Raw genomic sequence first — 18,825 nt, forward strand, 5'->3', positions numbered from 1 at the left:
TCCCTCATATACATACATTGATCATTTTATTCAGTTATGTCCTTATCATATTTATAATCATTTTAAATATCCTATTTGATACTTAAGGAAGTCTGGGCCATCTTGGAGCCTGGTTCTGTTGACGGTGTTGTCTATTAATCATGGCTCTTTTTTTCCCTTTTTGTGTCTAGTGATTTTTAAATTGTGTCAGGTATTATGTGCTAAAGAACAATGGAAACTGGGGTGAATAGTGTATCAGTAAGCTCTGATGCTGGGAGGGATTGGGGGCAGGGGGAGAAGGGGACGACAGAGGATGAGATGGCTGGATGGCATCACTGACTTGATGCACATGAGTTTGAGTGAAATTCAGGAATTGGTGATGGACAGGGAGGCCTGGCATGCTGCGATTCATGGGGTCGCAGAGAGTCAGACACGACTGAGCAACTGAACTGCACTGAAGTGGTAATTTCTCTTTTTCCTTCAGGCTCTTGATATATATAACTGTTACTATTGTCAGCAGTTAAGCTGAATTTAAATTTTGCTTTTCCTATATTTATATTTATTGTGAGTACAATACAGGATTAAATTTCCTCAGTGGTGGTCTGCTGCTACCTTGAGCTTAGTATGAGGCCTTGGGTGGGCAGGAAGGTTTTCTCAGTGTCCACCTCGGTTTTCAGGTCATTGCTGCATACCTGGGCCCCAGGGCACCCCGTGTTCCCACCTCTTCCCTTGCCAGTAGACTGTTGTTGCTTGTTACTTGATGCAAGGTTCATGGTGGGGTAGAGGGTGAGTTGATAGTCTCCCTTCTCCCCCAAGCCTCAGTGTTAGGCAAGCTCTCTGTGCCTGAGCCTTAGGAAAGGGGCTTTCTCAGTGGTCCTGCCCACTCATGATTATTTTTGAAATCTGCATGATTAGTTTTGATGGTATCTTGTTCCTTCAACATACTTTTGATAAATTTTTATAAGCATAAATAGTCTATGTCAATTACTGTAATATCTGCATTATTTTGGTGGTATTTTTCTGTAGCTTCTGTTATTATTTTGGTGGTCTTTTTTTGTAGTCTGTTATTTTTCACTAGTCATAGCTTTTCCTCGAATATCTTTAGTGATGTTTTTGATTGTGAGCTTATCATAATCATTGGGTTTTTAACCATGAGATTTCTTTGAAGACTGTGTTTAAAGTCCTTTGCTCCAGACAGTATTTGTCTCTCTGCCTGAGAGCACAGCCTTAGCCTAAGGCTATTCCAAATGAATTTGTTTTGTTTGTGGATCCTGTTACCAAGGGTGCACTAATATAGACTTGGGTTTGAGAATTCTTAGGGGATAGGGAAGGAGTGGATTGGGAGTTTGAGATTAGCAGATTGGAAAATCCCATGGATGGAGGAGCCTGGTGGGCTGCAGTCCATGGGGTCGCTAGGAGTCAGACACGACTGAGCGACTTCACTTTCACTTTTCACTTTTGTGCATTGGGGAAGGAAATGGCAACCCACTCCAGTGTTCTTGCCTGGAGAATCCCAGGGACGGAGGAGCCTGGTGGGCTGCCGTCTATGGGGTCGCACAGAGTCGGACACGACTGACACGACTTAGCAGCAGCAGCAGCAGCTTTTATATATCTCATAGATAAACAACAAGGTCCTACTATATAGCACAGGGAAACTATGTTCAATATCCTATGATAATCCATAATGGAAAAGAATATTTAAATTTATACACATATATAACAAATCACTTTACAGCAGAAATTAATACAACATTGTAACTCAAATGTACATCAAAAAAAGTGTGAACACTGCTTTATTCTTTCAGAGGAAACAAAATTTAATCAAAATCATCGCCAAAACAGATGTAGTTTACTAGGGAAGGAAAAAGAGTGAAGAGTTCATGTGAGGTCTGAGGAGTTAGATTTAACAGAGAAACCGCTCATAGGAAACTTGAAAAATGAATTTGAACTGCTGAATGAATACACTCAAGACAGTAAAAACCCTGTTGATAATGTTTGTTGTACTTTGGTGTTGTATCTGTGTGCTGGGTGGTGGTGGGGAGTGTGCTGTTTCGAGGGAGTTCCCAGGCGCACTGCGGTTCTCAGTTCTCAACTCTGCTAGTCATACAGACAGAACCATGAGCTTAAAACCCCCAGCGGCCTTGGGCTTAGATGAAAGGAAATGCTGCTTTAGATGCGGACTAGAATATATAGGATGGATAAATAGTAAGGTCCTGCAGTATAGCATAGGGAGCTAGATTCAGTATCCTGTGATAAATCATAATGGAAAATAATATGAAAAAGAATATATGTATAACTGAGTCACTTTACTGTACAGCAGAAATTAGCACATTATTGTAAATCAATTATACTTCAATACATTTTTTTTTAATTAAAAAAAATTCTCAGGAGAGACTTCCTCTCTTTCCCCTCATTTCGCCATGGAAAAGCAAGGCACTCATTGCCATGATCCATCAGTAAGGGGCAGTTTTATTTGTTTTGACCTCTGTAGCTTTATGTGAGTGTTTTTGATGTGAACTTTATTTTCCATTCTCTGGTCATGGTGTTTAAATCCAGACTAAAGGCTACCAGGTTAAATAATAGACATTTCTATGGCATTTGCTGATTCTTCACTTATCTCTTTTATCATTTCTGATCTCTGAAGAATTTCCGTATGTTCTAAAATACCTTTTTATTTTTTAAGATATTTTCTACTTAAATGGCTTTATCTGATTATGCAGTTTACCCTGCTGCTGGAAGTACAAGTTCTGTCTTGCACTATCTTATGCTATCTTCTCATCTCTCTTGCTGTAGAAGTTGATAAATTGTCATAATCATGTAGTTTAGAAATTATTTTTCATTTTTCAGATTTTTAGCTTCTGTATAAAAGTTTTTTTTTTTTTTATTAGCAGAATTAAGTGAAAATTTCAAAAAAAACCTGAAGATAGCAGTTTGGTACACTGGATCTTATTTCCTTATTGAGATATTAAATACGTTTGGTATGGTTTCTGTTCAGTTTCAGGTTGTCATGTACGGATTCATACTCAGTAGTAAGAGATGAGCAGTAGAAATCTATAACCATGTGTGTTTTTTAAGCTGTTTATTTTTGGCTGTGCAGGGCCTTGCTGCAGGCAGGGGCTGCTCTCTAATTGTGCTCAGGCTTCTCACTGTGGTGGCTTCTCTTGTTGAGGAGTGTGGGCTCTATATATCGTGTATTTTTGAATCCCTAGCCAAGCATGGAAAAGGTGGGAGGAGGAAGTATAAAGACTTTTCATGCCATTTATATTCAAGTGTATTTGAGCTGGAAATAGATCATCAGTATTTATTAGCTGTGTGACCTGGGGCAAATTACCTAGTTTCTTTCTTCATCTGTTAAATGGGATAGTAATGCCTACCTTTTAGAGGATTAAAGACTTGATTAAATGAATCAACCTACAGAAAACCTCCTGCTTGGCATGTCCCTGTAGTAGGCATTCAAATGTTAATATCATGCTTCCTCTCAAATACCCACTGAATTATTCAGTGTACACTTGTTTTTCTCTTGAGTTCCCGTCTGCAAGGAATTTCAAATACACATATCTCAGCCATTTGGTGCTATTTAACCTGCTTTCTCTATTTAATATTTAAGCTCCTTTGACAGATACATTGGAAGTGATAGCTTATTCTGTCTTTTCAATAATGAACTAGAAAGAGAGGTTCACAATTAGGCTGGATGGAAAAATCTCAATTCAGTGCAGCTCAGAAGTTTCACAAAAGGCACAGATGACTACTTACCAAACTAAGATTTTGTTTTCTACTTAACTACCATAAGTTTTGTACCTCTGTAGATTATAAACAGGATTCAGACAAAACTACTCATTTATTTCCCTTGGCCTTCTCTTTCAGAGTTAACTTACAAAGAATGACGTTTAAATATAGCCTAGATATACAATTTCTCACTTGCAATTGATGATGCTTCTTTACCAAACTTAAGAAAAATTTTTTTTATTAGATTGATTTGCAATTTACATCGATTTACAATGTTGTGTTGGTTTCAGGTGTGTAGCAAAGTGAATCAGTTGTATACATAGCCACTCTTTTCCCTTATGGGCCGTTATAGAATAGTGAGTAGGGTTCTCTGTGCTATACAGTAGGTACTTGTTAGTTACTTAATTTATATATAGCAGTGTGTATATGTCAGTTCCAGTCTCCAAACTTACCTTCCCCATCCCCTGGTAATCATAATTTTGTTTTCTACATCTATAACTCTTTGTTTTGTAGATAAGTTCATTTGTACCCTTTTTAAAGATTTCACAGGTAAGTGACACCATATGATATTTGTCTTTCTCTTTCCGACTAACTTCACTCGGAATGGCAATCTCTAGATCCATCCATGTTGCTTCAAAGGGCATGATCTCATTCTTTTTTATGGCTGAGTACTATTCCATCTTATATGTGTACCACATCTTCTTTATCTGCTCCTCTGTTGATGGACATTTAAGTTGCTTCCATGTCTATCAAACTTGTTATTGTGAGATCACCACAATGATTTATTTATTTTTTGTAGTGAAGATGTGAGGCATTTGAGGGAATTTTATGAAGTCACTTCTCATTCATTCACTGTAATCATGAAAAAACTGTAGTATAAAATGAAAGTCATGAACAGTCTATTTTTAGGAAGTAGTTTTCTCTGTTCAGTTTTTTTCCTTTAAAAATCAGAAGTGTTGGCTGGTGCACTGGGACGACCCAGAGGGATGGAATGGGGAGGGAGAAGGGAGGAGGGTTCAGGATGGGGAACACATGTAAACCTGTGGCGGATTCATTTTGATATTTGGCAAATCTAATACAGTTATGTAAAGTTTAAAAATAAAATAAAATTAAAAAAAAAAATCAGAAGTGTTGTCAACTATCAAAACTTTTTAAGTACTCTTTTGGGGTAGGAGAGCTGTTCCTTTTACAACTTTCTTGTGGAGTGGGTGAAGAAGAGTGAAATTAGACCAAGACAAGGAAGACAGGATAGAGGGGAAGAGTGCAAGCAAGAAGTCTGGGCATCCATCATCAGTCCCTAAAAACCCAAATTAACCTTTTAAAATAATAGAAATGTTCAGTTTTATTTTGCATATGAGAGAATAGGGTGTCAGAGAGGTGACTTACAAATATATAGGATTTATAGCTAGTTAATGGCAAAGCCAGAACTGAACGATGCTCCTGACTCAGAGCTACATGATCCAAGCAAACTCTTTAATCTCTCTAAACTTCCTTTTCAAGTGTTAAAGGGGATTGTGCCTGCTTTGTAAGTTTGCGTGGATGAAGTGGAGCTCATGCGTGTGTGTGTTTATGAAGTGCTGATGTATACCAGGAGCTTTTGTCTCATCTTGACTTACTGTAAATGACTTTTGTGTGTGAACATAATAAGTAGAAAATTGGCAGTGAGCACCGAATTAAATATTTTGTGGTCTTCTACTTTATAACTAAATGCACGGTGAAGACTGGAGTCAAACTTCTTTTGGAAGATTCCCGTAATCATTTGGCTTGAGAAAATGGAGTTTTATATAATCTTTAGATGCTCTGATTTCAGTCAGTGCATATTATTGCCTTGGGTCAGGTACACCAATTTATACAAAAAGTAGTCATAACGACTTTTCCTTGCCTTTTATTCCATGAATTCCTCTTGTGAGCTTTTGATCTTCACCGAATGACCTTATAAAAGAGAGGGAAAATATCAATAAAGTTTAAAATGTAAACTTTCCACTTAGTTTTTTTTTTTTTTCCCAGATGAATTCGTAGCCTTTTAGGTCTGACTCTTGTTGAAAAAAATTGTCAAAATTTTTCTTTGGCACAACATTCTGTATCCCAGTGGTCATATTGGAGCTTTACGCTACTTCACTTGCCCTTTTAATGAACACACATCCCAAACATTGCATCAGTTTAAATGGAGAGTGTGTGTGACTCCAACATACAGTTATTTGGGAAAGCGCAGTTTTATTGATGTCATTGAGTTCTGCTGTTTGTTTACCACATTTATTGAAAGCACTTTGCTTCGGGCCCGTTACAGTTTGCAAACCAGGACCCATCAACCTGTAAAACAAGATTTCTCTTCCCTCTCTAAAACTGGGGTGGGGTGGTGGTGGTGGTGGTGGTGGTGGATCTCGTTCATTATTTTTTCTGGGACTTCCCTGGTGGTCCAGTGGATAGCACTCAGTGCTTTCTCTGCTGTGGCCTTGGGTTCAGTCCCCAGCGTGGAACTAAGATCCCACAAATGTGGCCCCCCAAAATTATTTTTTTCCTGATTCAGACCAAAGAAGAATTTAGAAACTGAGGACTTGGGACCAACCTTGTGCTCACTTAGCTATTTCTCTTTCCTTTAACAATGGGCTCTAAGTAGATATTTACTTGATGGATTAATAAGCCTTTCTTTGGGAATTTAAAAAGAATTATGTGGAGATTCCTTAAAAAACTGGAAATAGAACTTTCACATGACCCAGAAATCCCACTGCTGAGCATACACACCGAGGAAACCAGAATTGAAAGAGACATGTGTACCCCAGTGTTCATCGCAGCACTGTTTACAATAGCCAGGACACGGAAGCAACCTAGACGTCCATCGGCAGACGAATGGATAAGAAAGCTGTGGTACATATACACAATGGAATATTATTCAGCCATTAAAAAGAATGCATTTGAATCAGTTCTAATGAAGTAGATGAAACTGGAGCCTATTATACAGAGTGAAGTAAGTCAGAAAAACATCAATATAATATATTAACGCATATGTATGGAGTTTAGAAAGATGGTAACGATGGCCCTATATATGAGACAGCAAAAGAGACACAGATGTAAAGAACAGACTTTTGGACTCTGTGGGAAAAGGCGAGGGTGGGATGATTTGAGAGAATAGCATTGAAACATGTATATTACCATATGTGAAACAGATCGCCAGTCCAGGCTCGATGCATGAGACAGGGTGCTCAGGGCTGGTGCACTGGGATGACCCTGAGGGATGGGATGGGGAGGGAAAAGGGAGAGGGGTTTCAGGATGGGGAACATGTGTACACCCATGGCTGATTCATGTCAATGTATGGCAAAACCACTACAATACTGTAAAGTAATTAGCCTCCAATTAAAATAAATACATTTACAAAAAAATTAAAAGAATTATAAAAAGTTTTATACAGGAAAGGTTCAAATGAATAGCATGTACAGTAAGGAAGATACTTGTCTTACTAAATTCACCAGAATATAGGTTAAAAACTTCACTATTGAAATAAGCAATAAATTATAGTTTCCCAAGCAGTGAATGTATAATTAAATATAATTGTATAATTAAGTATATAATTAAGTATTTATGTTACTAAATGAAAACTTTTTCATATATATAGTGTCAACAGTAGTCCTTGCCGCATAATAAGCTCTTCATAAGGACTGGTTGAATAAATGAGAGTTGACCTTGAGCATTTTAATTTTTTGCTGACTTTGAAAATGGTTTAATGAAAAATTTTAATTAAGAAGATAATTCGAGGTAGGGCTCAAGGTGTGGCCTATAGTCTGTTCATGTCAATATCATCACTGAGTCTCCAGAGAAGAGCCTAGGAGGGGACAATGGAAAGAGGTTGACTCCATGGAGAGGAGTTTGCCTCCTTCTCTACCTGCTGCTTCAAGTGCGAGGAAACACTCTTTTGGTCACTTGGACTTTGCCCAGCATGGAGGTAGATGCTGTCGTTTGACAGAAAGTTTTCTGTCCAGTCATGCTCTACAGCATCCCACTCACATCAGCCTCTCCTTCACCCTGTCTATTGTCCTGGAAGTGGATGCACAGCTTCAGCTGAGGACATCATTCCTGTGGCTAAATATGACCTCATACAATGTATCCACCAGGCAGAACCCAGAGGCATATGGGGACAACAGGAAGCTCAGCATGGCAGCTGAGAGCCTGTGGCTTTCAGATATCTTTATTGAGGAGTTCATGCGTGTGGACCAGGCACCTGCAGGTCTCAGGACTCATGTCAGCAGTGAAGGTCCAGAAGTGAGCAGCCACCACAAGTGTTCTGCATCTGTAACCTGGACGTCTTCTCTTTCCCCTTTGATGAACAGAATTTCACACTCATCCGAGGCCCTTTCATCTAAACAGGTGGCCACCAGGCGCAGGTCCAGGCTTTGCGTGATGCGTCCTTTGGTCCCCGATGGCTTTCTGTTGGTCATTAGTACCTTCAGCTTCTTCCTGCCAGCAGAAAGAGGGCACTTCTCTTGGGCTACACATCTTCCTGCTCATGATGATGGACTTATTCCTGGCCACTGGCACCCCGCTCTCAGTGTCTCCTTGGCCCGTACTGCCTCTGATGGTGCAGGTCAGCCTCCTGGAGACCACGTGCATCACCTGTTTGCTCTACCTGGCTCCCACTCACGCCTTGGTGGCTCCATTCTCTGCTTTTGCACTGTACTGACCTAAGGAAATGCTGCCCCACTGCACCCCAGAAAGGAAAGAAGGGTCTAGGTCTTACCTCCACTCATCTGCCTGGCCTGAAGGAGCCATTGAATTTGGTGGGGAAGGTGCCAGGTACCAGAGAGGCAGAGTTAAATGGATGCCCTGCATCAACAAGGGCCAGTAGGAACCTGAGACCCAGAAGCAGCACTTTGTGGGCTGGTGGGTTCTGTTGAACCACACGATGGGTGTCTGCTCTTCCACCTCTACTGCTCTTCTTGTCCTCCTCTATCATCATGGCCACCATCCTCTGGAACACCTTGGCAGATGTCTAAGTACAAACCCCAAAACTGGTCAGGCTCTCATGCCCATCCAGAGCCCAGCCACCAGCCGTCTTGTTTTTAATGCAGACCTTCTACACAGTTTCAGACCAGCCCTGCATCATTCCCTGGGCCCTCAAAAAGTCATGTCCTTGCTCCTGAATGCAATCAGCTCCCCTCAGCCAGCCCTTGAGCTCTGTCTGGATCCTCAGGATTCCAGTTCCTGGTGTTACTATTTTGGTTGAATCATCCTCAGTAAACCCTTTTGCATGGGGAGAAAGGGGGAAATTCGACTTTATTTTTTGAAGATAAATTTTTAGTATAGTTTAACTAAGCCATTAATAATTTTATAGTTGATATTTTTTGCAAAGAGTGACCGAGGAGTTTTCTTTGCAAGGGGAGAAAGGGGGACATTCGACTTTATTTTTGGAAGATAAATTTTTAGTATAGTTTAAGCCATTAATAATTTTATAGTTGATATTTTTTGCAAAGAGTGACGAGGAGTTTTCTTTAAGTAAAACACTTGTGTTCGGTGGTGGAAATTAAGGATATAAGCAGGATTCCTAGGGAAACATGGAAAAAATACATTAATGAGTAACATAATATGACATTTGGTATGCCAGTAATAGTTACTTACTTGTTAAATAGGTCCTAAAGACCTTCCAGGGCATGAAAATAAGAAAACATTATCCGTTAAAATGTTGCATAAATCAGAATGACCATCATTTTGCCTGTTTTAATTGGAACTTTTCGTCCCTCCCCCCACAAATTATCATGGTTTCATTGCTTAAAATGCATTAGAATATTCTACTTAACTCTTCGTCTGCAACGTCTGTATTTTGGGTCCTTGATAATGATTTCAGATGGCATAACATAATAATTTTCTTGGTGATTGAATTGGTTACAAATTCCTTAGTAGTAAACATTCATGGATTCACAATCAGAGTGAAGATACGAAGAAAAGAAAGGAAGAATTTGCTTGTCTGTATTTTTGTAAAATCTTAGTTATTGCTTTTAAAGAAATGCAGTTTGGTTACATAAGGCTTTTCTACCATGTTGTTATAAAAATACAGAAAAGTTCAAAGGATTATGCAAGGGATGCCCTATACCCTCTACGTATATTCTACAATTACTTTAAAAGTATTTGCTTCATCACACATGGATCATCTATCCATCCTTCTATTTTTTCACGAATCCGGCTTTTTGATGCATTCCAGGCTGATGTGTAGACAGCACACTTCAGCCCTTCACCATGCATACCAAATTTATCCATAGTGTTTTGTTGTTGTTAAAATCAATGTAGCATTCTCTGTCTTGTCAAATGTATAATATACATCCATGAAACTCAAACTGTAATGATTATACAGACTATAACTTGGAAAAATTTCCTCCCATCCCTTCCCCTAGGCCCTCTTGAATCTCCCTAAACTCAGAAGTAACCACTCTTCTGAGTTTTCTTTTTTAAATCAAAGATTAGTATTTTGTGTTTTAGAATATTATATATGTTGAAACATATGATATATACTTTGGTATAAGAGTTTTTTCACTCAGCATAGTGTTTTTGGGTTTCATCCATATTGTTACACATATCAGTAATTCATTCCTCTTTGTTAATGAGTTATGTTACATTATATGAAACCTACCATGATTTATCTATTTCTTGACTGTTTCCCGTTTTGGGTTATTATGAGTAAAGCTGCTGAAAACAAGCCAGTTACTTGCTGGGTACTTCCATTTGATTAACTCAGGAGCTTAAAAATGAGTATGTTCAAAAATTTTCTTTAAACATTTTTTTTTGCTGTGCTGGATCTTAGTTATGGCACATGGGTACTTTGATCTTCTCTGTGGCATGTGAAATCTTATGGTGTCTGAGATCTAGTTCCTTAAACAGGGATCAAACCTGGACCTCTGCATTGGGAGCATGGAGTCTTAGCCACTGGACCACCAGGGAAGTTCCCTAGTATGTTCAAAACTGAGCTCACCCAGCTGTGTATTCTCCCCAAGTCCCTGTGTCAGTGAATGGCAGCACCATTTAGAGTGCTGTCCAAGTCATGACCTTGACTGCTCCCCGTCCCTGAGCTCTCACACATCATCAGATACAGAGTCCTGCCAGTACTGTCTTCATCACATTCAATCACTTTGCTGTAGTGCCTAATCATGATCCTGTTCGAAGCCAACACCATTTTCATCTGGATTTCTAAAATAACCATCTAATTGGTCTCCTTGCTCCCTCTCTTGGCTCTCTCTCTCTATTACCTTTTCCAGACCACTGTCAGGGATCTTTGAAAAAATACACATTAAGTATACTACTTACCTGTTAAAAGACAGCAAAAGAGACACTGATGTATAGAACAGTCTTATGGACTCTGTGAGAGAGGGAGAGGGTGGGAAGATTTGGGAGAATGGCATTGAAACATGTAAAATATCATGTATGAAACGAGTTGCCAGTCCAGGTTCGATGCACGATACTGGATGCTTGGGGCTGGTGCACTGGGATGACCCAGAGGGATGGTATGGGGAGGGAGGAGGGAAGAGGGTTCAGGATGGGGAACACATGTATACCTGTGGCGGATTCATTTTGATATTTGGCAAAACTAATACAATTATGTAAAGTTTAAAAATAAAATTAAAAAAAAATAAATAAAAGATGTCTAGTTGTTTCCCATTGCTTTTAGGTAAAAAAAGGAAAATCCTTACCATAGTTTTCAAGGTTCTGCATGATTTGACTTTCTCCTGGTTCTCATCTTTCTAACCACACTGGGTTTGCATGTCCCACATGCTTCATGCTTAGACTTTATCCTCTTCTGTCTTGAGTCAGTCTCTCTAATTGGATTACTCCCATTGACACACAGTTGTGTTCTAGTGTCTCATTTTATTTTTTCATTTTTTTTAATCAATTTTTATTGGAGTGTAGTTTTGCGGTGTTGTGTTAGTTTCTGCTGTACAGCACAATGAATCAATCAGCTATACATATACATGTATCCCCTCCCTTTTGGGCTTCTTTCCCATTCAGGTCACTGCAGTGCATTAAGTAGAGTTCCTGGGCCATATACTATATTCTCACTAGTTTTTTTTTATCTTATTTATAGTATCAGTAGTGTATCTGCTTACACTAGTCACTACACTAGTCATTGGAAGAATAGTTGCTGAAACTGAAGCTCCAATACTTTGGCCACCTGATGCAAAGAGCAAACTCATTGAAGAAGACCCTGATATTGGGCAAGATTGAAGACAAAAGGAGAAGAGGGCAGCACAGGATGAGATGGTTAGATAGCACCACTGACTCACTGGACATGAATTTGAGCAAACTCCAGGAGATAGTGGAGGACAGAGGAGCTGGTGTGCTACAGTCCATGGGGTTGCAAAGAGTCAGACATGACTGAGCGACTGAATGACAACAACAAGCAATAATATATATGTGTCCATCCCAATCTCCCAATTCCTTCCACCACCACCCTTTTTCCCTCTTGATATCCATATATTTGTTCTCTACATTTGTGTCTCTGTTTCTGCTTTACAAATAAGATCCTATATATCATTTTCCTAGATTCCACATATATGTGTTAATATATAATACTTGTTTTTTTCTTACTTCATAATGTATGACACTCTGTACATCCATCCATTTCTCTACAAATGACCAGATTTCATTCATTTTTATGGCTGATTAATATTCCATTATATATAGATACCGCATCTTTTTTTATCCGTTACTCTGTTGATGGACACCTACAATGCTTCCATGTCCTGGCTGTTGTAAATAGTGCTGCAGTGTACATTGGAGTGCATGTATCTTTTTGAATTATGGTTTTCTCTGGATATATGCCCAGTGGTAGAATTGCTAGGTTGTATGGTAGTTCTGTGTTTGATTTCTAAGGAATCTCTATACTCTTCTCCATAGTGACTGTATCAATTTACACTCTCATCAATTAGTGTCTCCCATTTTAAAGACAGACAAAAACTGCCTATATTAGTTGGAATTAGAATTGTCTGTAGAAACAGAAAATAAACAGAAAGCAAAATGAGTGATATGTTTTTTAAGATAAGATGGAAGATTCAGTTCAGTTCAGTTCAGTCGCTCAGTCGTGTCCAACTCTTTGCGACCCCATGAATCGCAGCACGCCAGGCCTCCCTGTCCATCACCAACTCCCGGAGTTCACCCAGACTCACGTCCATTGAGTCAGTCCTGCCATCCAGCCATCTCATCCTCTGTCGTCCCCTTCTCCTCCTGCCCCCAATCCCTCCCAGCATTAGAGTCTTTTCCAATGAGTCAGCTCTTCGCATGAGGTGGCCAAAGTACTGGAGTTTCAGCTTTAGCATCATTCCCTCCAAAGAAATCCCAGGGCTGATCTCCTTCAGAATGGACTGGTTGGATCTCCTTGCAGTCCAAGGGACTCTCAAGAGTCTTCTCCAACACCACAGTTAAAAGCATCAATTCTTTGGCGCTCAGCTTTCTTCACAGTCCAACTCTCACATCCATACATGACCACAGGAAAAACCATAGCCTTGACTAGACGAACCTTTGTTGGCAAAGTAATGTCTCTGCTTTTGAATATGCTATCTAGGTTGGTCATAACTTTCCTTCCAAGGAGTAAGTGTCTTTTAATTTCATGGCTGCAGTCACCATCTGTAGTGATTTTGGAGCCCAGAAAAATAAAGTCTGACACTGTTTGCACTGTTTCCCCATCTATTTCCCATGAAGTGATGGGACCGGATGCCATGATCTTCGTTTTCTTAATGTTGAGCTTAAAGCCAACTTTTTCACTCTCCTCTTTCACCTTCATCAGGAGGCTTTTTAGTTCCTCTTCACTTTCTGCCATAAGGGTGGTGTCATCTGCATATGTGAGGTTATTGATATTTCTCCCGGCAATCTTGATTCCAGCTTGTGTTTCTTCCAGTTATTTCCCCTTAAATAATTGTATAGCAGGGCAGTGCAAGTCTGGGAGGCACCAGTCCTCCCTCAAGACCGCAGTAAACCATGTCAATTCTGCCTGTACAGTTCCCTGCTCGTAGACGATGGCGTTTATCTTCATGATCCAAGTTGGAGCGTTAGACATCACAGTCCAAAGAGCAGGATGGAAGACAGACAAAGGTCATCCATTTCTCAGAATCTGCTAACATTTCCCTGGGCAGAACCGAGTTACCTGACCATACCAATGCTTCAAGGAAGGCAGAGTACTTATTTTAGGTGTCCATGTGCCCAGTTAAAAATTGGAGGTTCTGTTTGGGAGAAAGTGGACATTGGGTGAGGCTATTAGCAACTGCTGTATCTCCCTTGAGCCTATACTCCATTCCAGCCACTGTTTTGCTTTTCTGCTGCTTTTTAGAATTAAAACTTGAAAGAGTTTTCTATTAATAATGCTATCCTTCAAAATCCCTTCTCTTCTCAACTCACCACATCTCTTGTACTCAGCCTTCCACGTAGTTGGTTGTGTCAAGATTACCTGTGGTCTCCATGTTTCAAGAGTATAAGGAATGTGTCAAAGTCTTACCCCCTCAGTAGCTCTCAGTTCTTTTTCCCTTGAGGGACTCTCCTGTTGGCAGATAAATCTTAAATTTTTCATTCATCTTCTGTGACTTTGTCATTCGCCATCTTCCTGGAAGCTCCTTGTCCTCCTATTTTTTCAGCATCTCCTATTCTACCCAATGACTGAATGCTGGAATTTTTCAAGGTTTAGTTTTTTTTTTTTTTTTTTTTTTTAATTATAGTGAAAGATACATAGCATAAAATTAATCATAAAATTTTACCAGTTGAACGTGGCGCTAAGTACATACACATTCTGTGCAACCATCATCACCATCCACAGGCAGTACTTTTTCAACTTCCCAAAATGAACTTCTATAACCTTTGAGCAATAACTACCCATTTCCCACACCCCCAGGTCCTTATGACTACCTTTCTGCTTTGTCTCCTTGAGTTCTTAAGGCTGGTTTGGCACCTAAATCAGGAAAACTTTTATCTCTTCCTTGTGTTCTTCCTATGTGGGAGCCTCAGTTTCCATGACCTTAAATATCATCTATAGAAATCCAAATTTATATTTGTGATTAGATTTTTTCCTTTGATCACTAGATCCTTGTAACTTTAGCTTGATATTACCACTTGGATGGAAATCTACTTCAATGGTTTATAGACTTTAAAAATATAACCTGTCTAAACTTTAAGTATTTTTAAAAAATATATATTATAACTGCATTGGTATATTTTTTTTTATTGTTTGGCCATGTCAGGCAGCAGGTGGGATCTTAGTGCCCCAGTCAGGGATGGAACCTGTACCCCCTGCATTGGAAGCATGGAGTCTTAACCACTGAACCACCAAGGAAGTCCCTAAACCTTAACTCTTACTTTCTCAGTCTCATTTGTTCTTCTCCTTTCTTCCAAGCTCAGTGATGACACCAGCCACCCAGTTATTTATACCAGAGACATGTGTGATTATTTCATAACTTCTTTCCCTCATACCTCGATCAGTTCTGTCAGTGGTCTTGTGAGTTCTACCCTCAGTACATGTTATGTGTTTCACTTTTCTTCATTCTGTCTTCCATAACCTTCTCCATGTTCCCATCATCTCTTGCCTGACAATCGCCGTGTTGTCCTAACTCATCTCTCTAACTTGTCTCTGTGCTCCCGGTCCTGCTCCCTTTAATGTGTTCTTTTAAACACACATAAAGCCGTGTTGCTCTAATGCTTAAACCCCTTCATCGCCTTCCTAATATGCTTAGAATCTAAGATCTGAACTCCTTACCGTGGCTTTCCTGGCTTTGTATAAGTTGGCCCTTACTGCTCTCTCCATGTCATATGTCATTTTCTGCTTCCAGTCTGGAAGTTCCTTTAACACTGAGTTCCCACTGCTTCAGGGCTTTCATGCTTGTCTTGTACTCTCTGCCTGCGGTGTTCTGTATTCTTTTTTTAAAAAAAATTTATTCATTTATGGCTGCGCCGAGTCTTCATTGCTGCACATGGGTTTTCTTTGGTTGCAGTGAGCGGGGGTGACTCGGTGGTTGCGGTGTGTGAGCTTCTCATTGTGAGGCTTCTCTTGTTGGGGCCGCAGGCTCTAAGGCGTGCTGGCTCATTAGTTGTGGTACACGGGCTTGGTTGCCCTGCGGTATGTGAAGTCTTCCCAGGCCAAGATCAATCCTCTGTCTCCTGCATTGGCAGGTGGATTCTTAACCACGAGACCACCAGGGAAGTCCTGTATATATTAACATCCTTCAGGTCTTGGGTTCAGTGACCCTTTAGAGACCCAGAGAGATGGTCCTAGCCTTTATAAAGTACAAACCCTCTTACTGTTCTGATTCAGAGCATCTTGTTCTTTTTAACCCCTCCCCTATGTTAAACGATGATGTTTTCCCCCCACTCTTCCTTCATTTACCCCAGTATATTTATTTTATTATTATTTTGAAAATGTGTTGCTTTTCCCCAGTAGATTGTAAATGTGATGAGGGACTGTTGAAATTCTGTTCCCTATGACATACCTGGTGTTTAACACAGCGACTGGCACATGTTTGGCCAGGCGGTGCGTACTTGTGTGTGAGTAAAAGCTGATCCCTCTCCCTGGCATGGTTTGTGTTACCTGCCTTGTGTGATCTGGATGGTATGTGTTACCATGCTTCAGATTGTGACTCCTTTGGTGAAGGTTGCTTTTCCTGATGGATAGACTATGTGGCATGTGTCTATCAGATGGTATCACTGCAGCTTTTCAGTTCCTTTTGTGAACGTTTTTGCCTCCTGTGTTGCATTGAGCAGGGTTGTTTGGCTGGTTGTTTCCTGGACCACTGTCAGCCTCATGCCAGCAGCGGCTTGGCGGTTGGCATCAGTCATTGTTCCCTATTAATGAACATCTCGCTCCACACTCACTTTGTTTCACAAATGAGTTTATAGTGGTGAAAATATACCTCACCAACTGGTTGACATTTCACAGTATGATAGTTATATGCTGTTTAATCAGATGGGACTAGGTGTTGGAGGTTGAGGATAAATGGAGAGAATCATAATTTCTTGAAAGCAGCCTTTGGAAAACTGAGTGATTTTTTTCTTTAACTGGATTCTCCTCAGATGTTAAGAACCTAAAATTTTGAAGGGAAAAACTGTTTTGAAAATTTCACTCTAAAAATCACATGAAGACATCTGAGATAATGCCAAATGCAATTCTGTGCTGTTGAGGATTAATGAAATCCTCGTCCATCTGCATGTTTGTCTTTCCAAGTCTCCCTTGTGACATCATTAGTGAACTTAAGCCTCCAGAGACGGCCCTTTGGAAAATTTCATAATCAATTAAATTCATTTTTGAAATGTGTAAATTCTTTGAATATTACTCATAACTTTTTATGGGCTCCACACATTTTCCTATATGAGACAGATTTAAAATTACTTTTGCAGAAAAATACATTTGGAGTACAGTAGATATTTTCTACCATGATGTACAAATTCAATGAGTAACACTTTTTCTGGCATCTTCTTGGAAGAAATGATTTCCAACATTACTTCAGGAAAGTTTTCTGGTTTTAAAAATCCTACCATGTTCAAGGGGATTCAGCTTGTGTTAATTGGCCTCAGTTTCTCAGCAGCTTTTAGCCCTGGGCCACCTCCCCACTGTGTACCCTTGACCAAAAGTCAGGTGTTGGGCTGTAAAGCTGTCTGTTCATTCCTTCTTTCTACAGTCAAAGCACAGCTAGTCATAAAATGCGTGGGGCACTAGCTTTCGTGATTCTGGTAGAAGCACCATTTACTCACTCTTTTCAGTATTTCCACGTTCCTGACAGTTTTTCTGTAACCCATTTCAGATAAACAGAAAATGAATGGATAGCTTCCTGGTTGTATATAACATACAGGCGTGTTTAGGCCATATTGTATTTCTTCAAAAAGTGATTTTGATATGAATTATGTGTCTGCCAACATTTTAAAATTAAAAGATTTTACATAGCAGTCTGGTTTGGTAGCTTTTCTTGAAAAACCTGAAAGACTGGCCGCTTTGGGCCAGCTCTTGCATGCTGATGGAGGCTGGTGTTAGCGCGCAGCCACCTTGGGCAGGACAGTGGTCTCCTGCTTGGGACTCCCTCCCGCTGCAGCTCCCTGTTATTTCCCTGACACTGAGGTCAGGTGTCAGTTACCACTTTTCCTTGTTGTTCTGTGGATTTTCTCATGATAGGATAAAATAGTTTTTGTATTGTGGGCAATCAAGGGGAAATGTGAATGAGAGGGGGACAGTGAATTCCAAGAAAATGAGAGGAGGTATATTTGGGGAAACAAATAACTTTCATCTCTTCTTTTCTTTTGTGGAATGTATATTTGAATTAAAAGCTTGCAATATGCTTATTCATTTTTAAAAGTTTCGTGCCTGACTTCTGAAAACAAATGAGTTAGGGACTCTTGATTAGATGTCTGGTTCTATAAAAAGAAAGTGAGTCCACCTTTGGGTCCCTCAAAGATCAGTATTTTGATTTTCTAGAAGCTTACAGATCTCTTGGAATGAAACCTCCAGATATCCTCTCGATGACTTGTCAAGAGGGTAGCTTTTACTGGCTTTCCAAATAATTAGACCTTATAGGAATTGGCAAGTTTGTTATAAGTAGAACAGACTTTGCCCTGAGGATTTTATATTCTAAAAGGGAGATTGGGCCATTTAAAAATAGTACTGTCATATAATTGGCCTCAGAGAGACAGAATCTGCCTGCAATGCAGGAGACCTGGGTTCGATCCCTGGGTTGGGAAGATTCCCTGGAGAAGGAAAAGGCTACCCACTCTAGTATTCTGGCCTAGAGAATTCCATGGACTGTATAGTCCATGGGGTCGCAAAGAGACAGACATGATTGAGTGACTTTCACTCTCATTTTTCAGAGAGACAGTATAGCAGCTCTGAGGAGGGAAAGATTACATCTGGTTGATGGAATCTTGATGTTGCTTTTATGTTTTGTGTTGAACAACGGGTAGAAAGTCAGCAACCAGAGACAGTGAGACTGTCTAACAGTGTGATTAAAAGAAAAGAATTGTAAGCGTCAGGTGTGGATAGCACAGTGGCTAGAGAGGTTGATGAAAGTAGAGGAGTTTGAGGAAAAGTAAAATTAAAAAAGGTGGGTAAGGCCTGGTTTTGGACAGTCTTAAATCTTAGGCCACGAAGTTTATGCCTAAATTAAAGGATAATGAATAAACACTGG

At 39.9% G+C, this 18,825-nt stretch overlaps 2 protein-coding genes across 6 annotated transcripts in view; both read left to right on the forward strand.

The window, feature by feature from the left end:
- The window catches only part of BICC1 (BicC family RNA binding protein 1), a 349,763-nt gene that overhangs the window by 157,300 nt on the left and 173,638 nt on the right, over positions 1-18,825 (forward strand). The window lies entirely within an intron of this gene.
- Positions 6,986-11,096, forward strand: LOC112584737 (5-hydroxytryptamine receptor 3E-like). Its single transcript, XM_025285103.3, has one exon. It carries the CDS (start codon positions 7,556-7,558, stop codon positions 8,381-8,383), a length of 828 nt encoding a protein of 275 aa, XP_025140888.2. The 5' UTR covers positions 6,986-7,555; the 3' UTR covers positions 8,384-11,096.

Source organism: Bubalus bubalis, chromosome 4 (assembly GCF_019923935.1).
Source record: "Bubalus bubalis isolate 160015118507 breed Murrah chromosome 4, NDDB_SH_1, whole genome shotgun sequence".
NCBI lineage: Eukaryota > Metazoa > Chordata > Mammalia > Artiodactyla > Bovidae > Bubalus > Bubalus bubalis.

Bases quoted from the DNA above. Each gene is read 5' to 3' on its own strand.
- LOC112584737 (XM_025285103.3), top strand. From the start codon at position 7,556: ATGGAGAGGAGTTTGCCTCCTTCTCTACCTGCTGCTTCAAGTGCGAGG.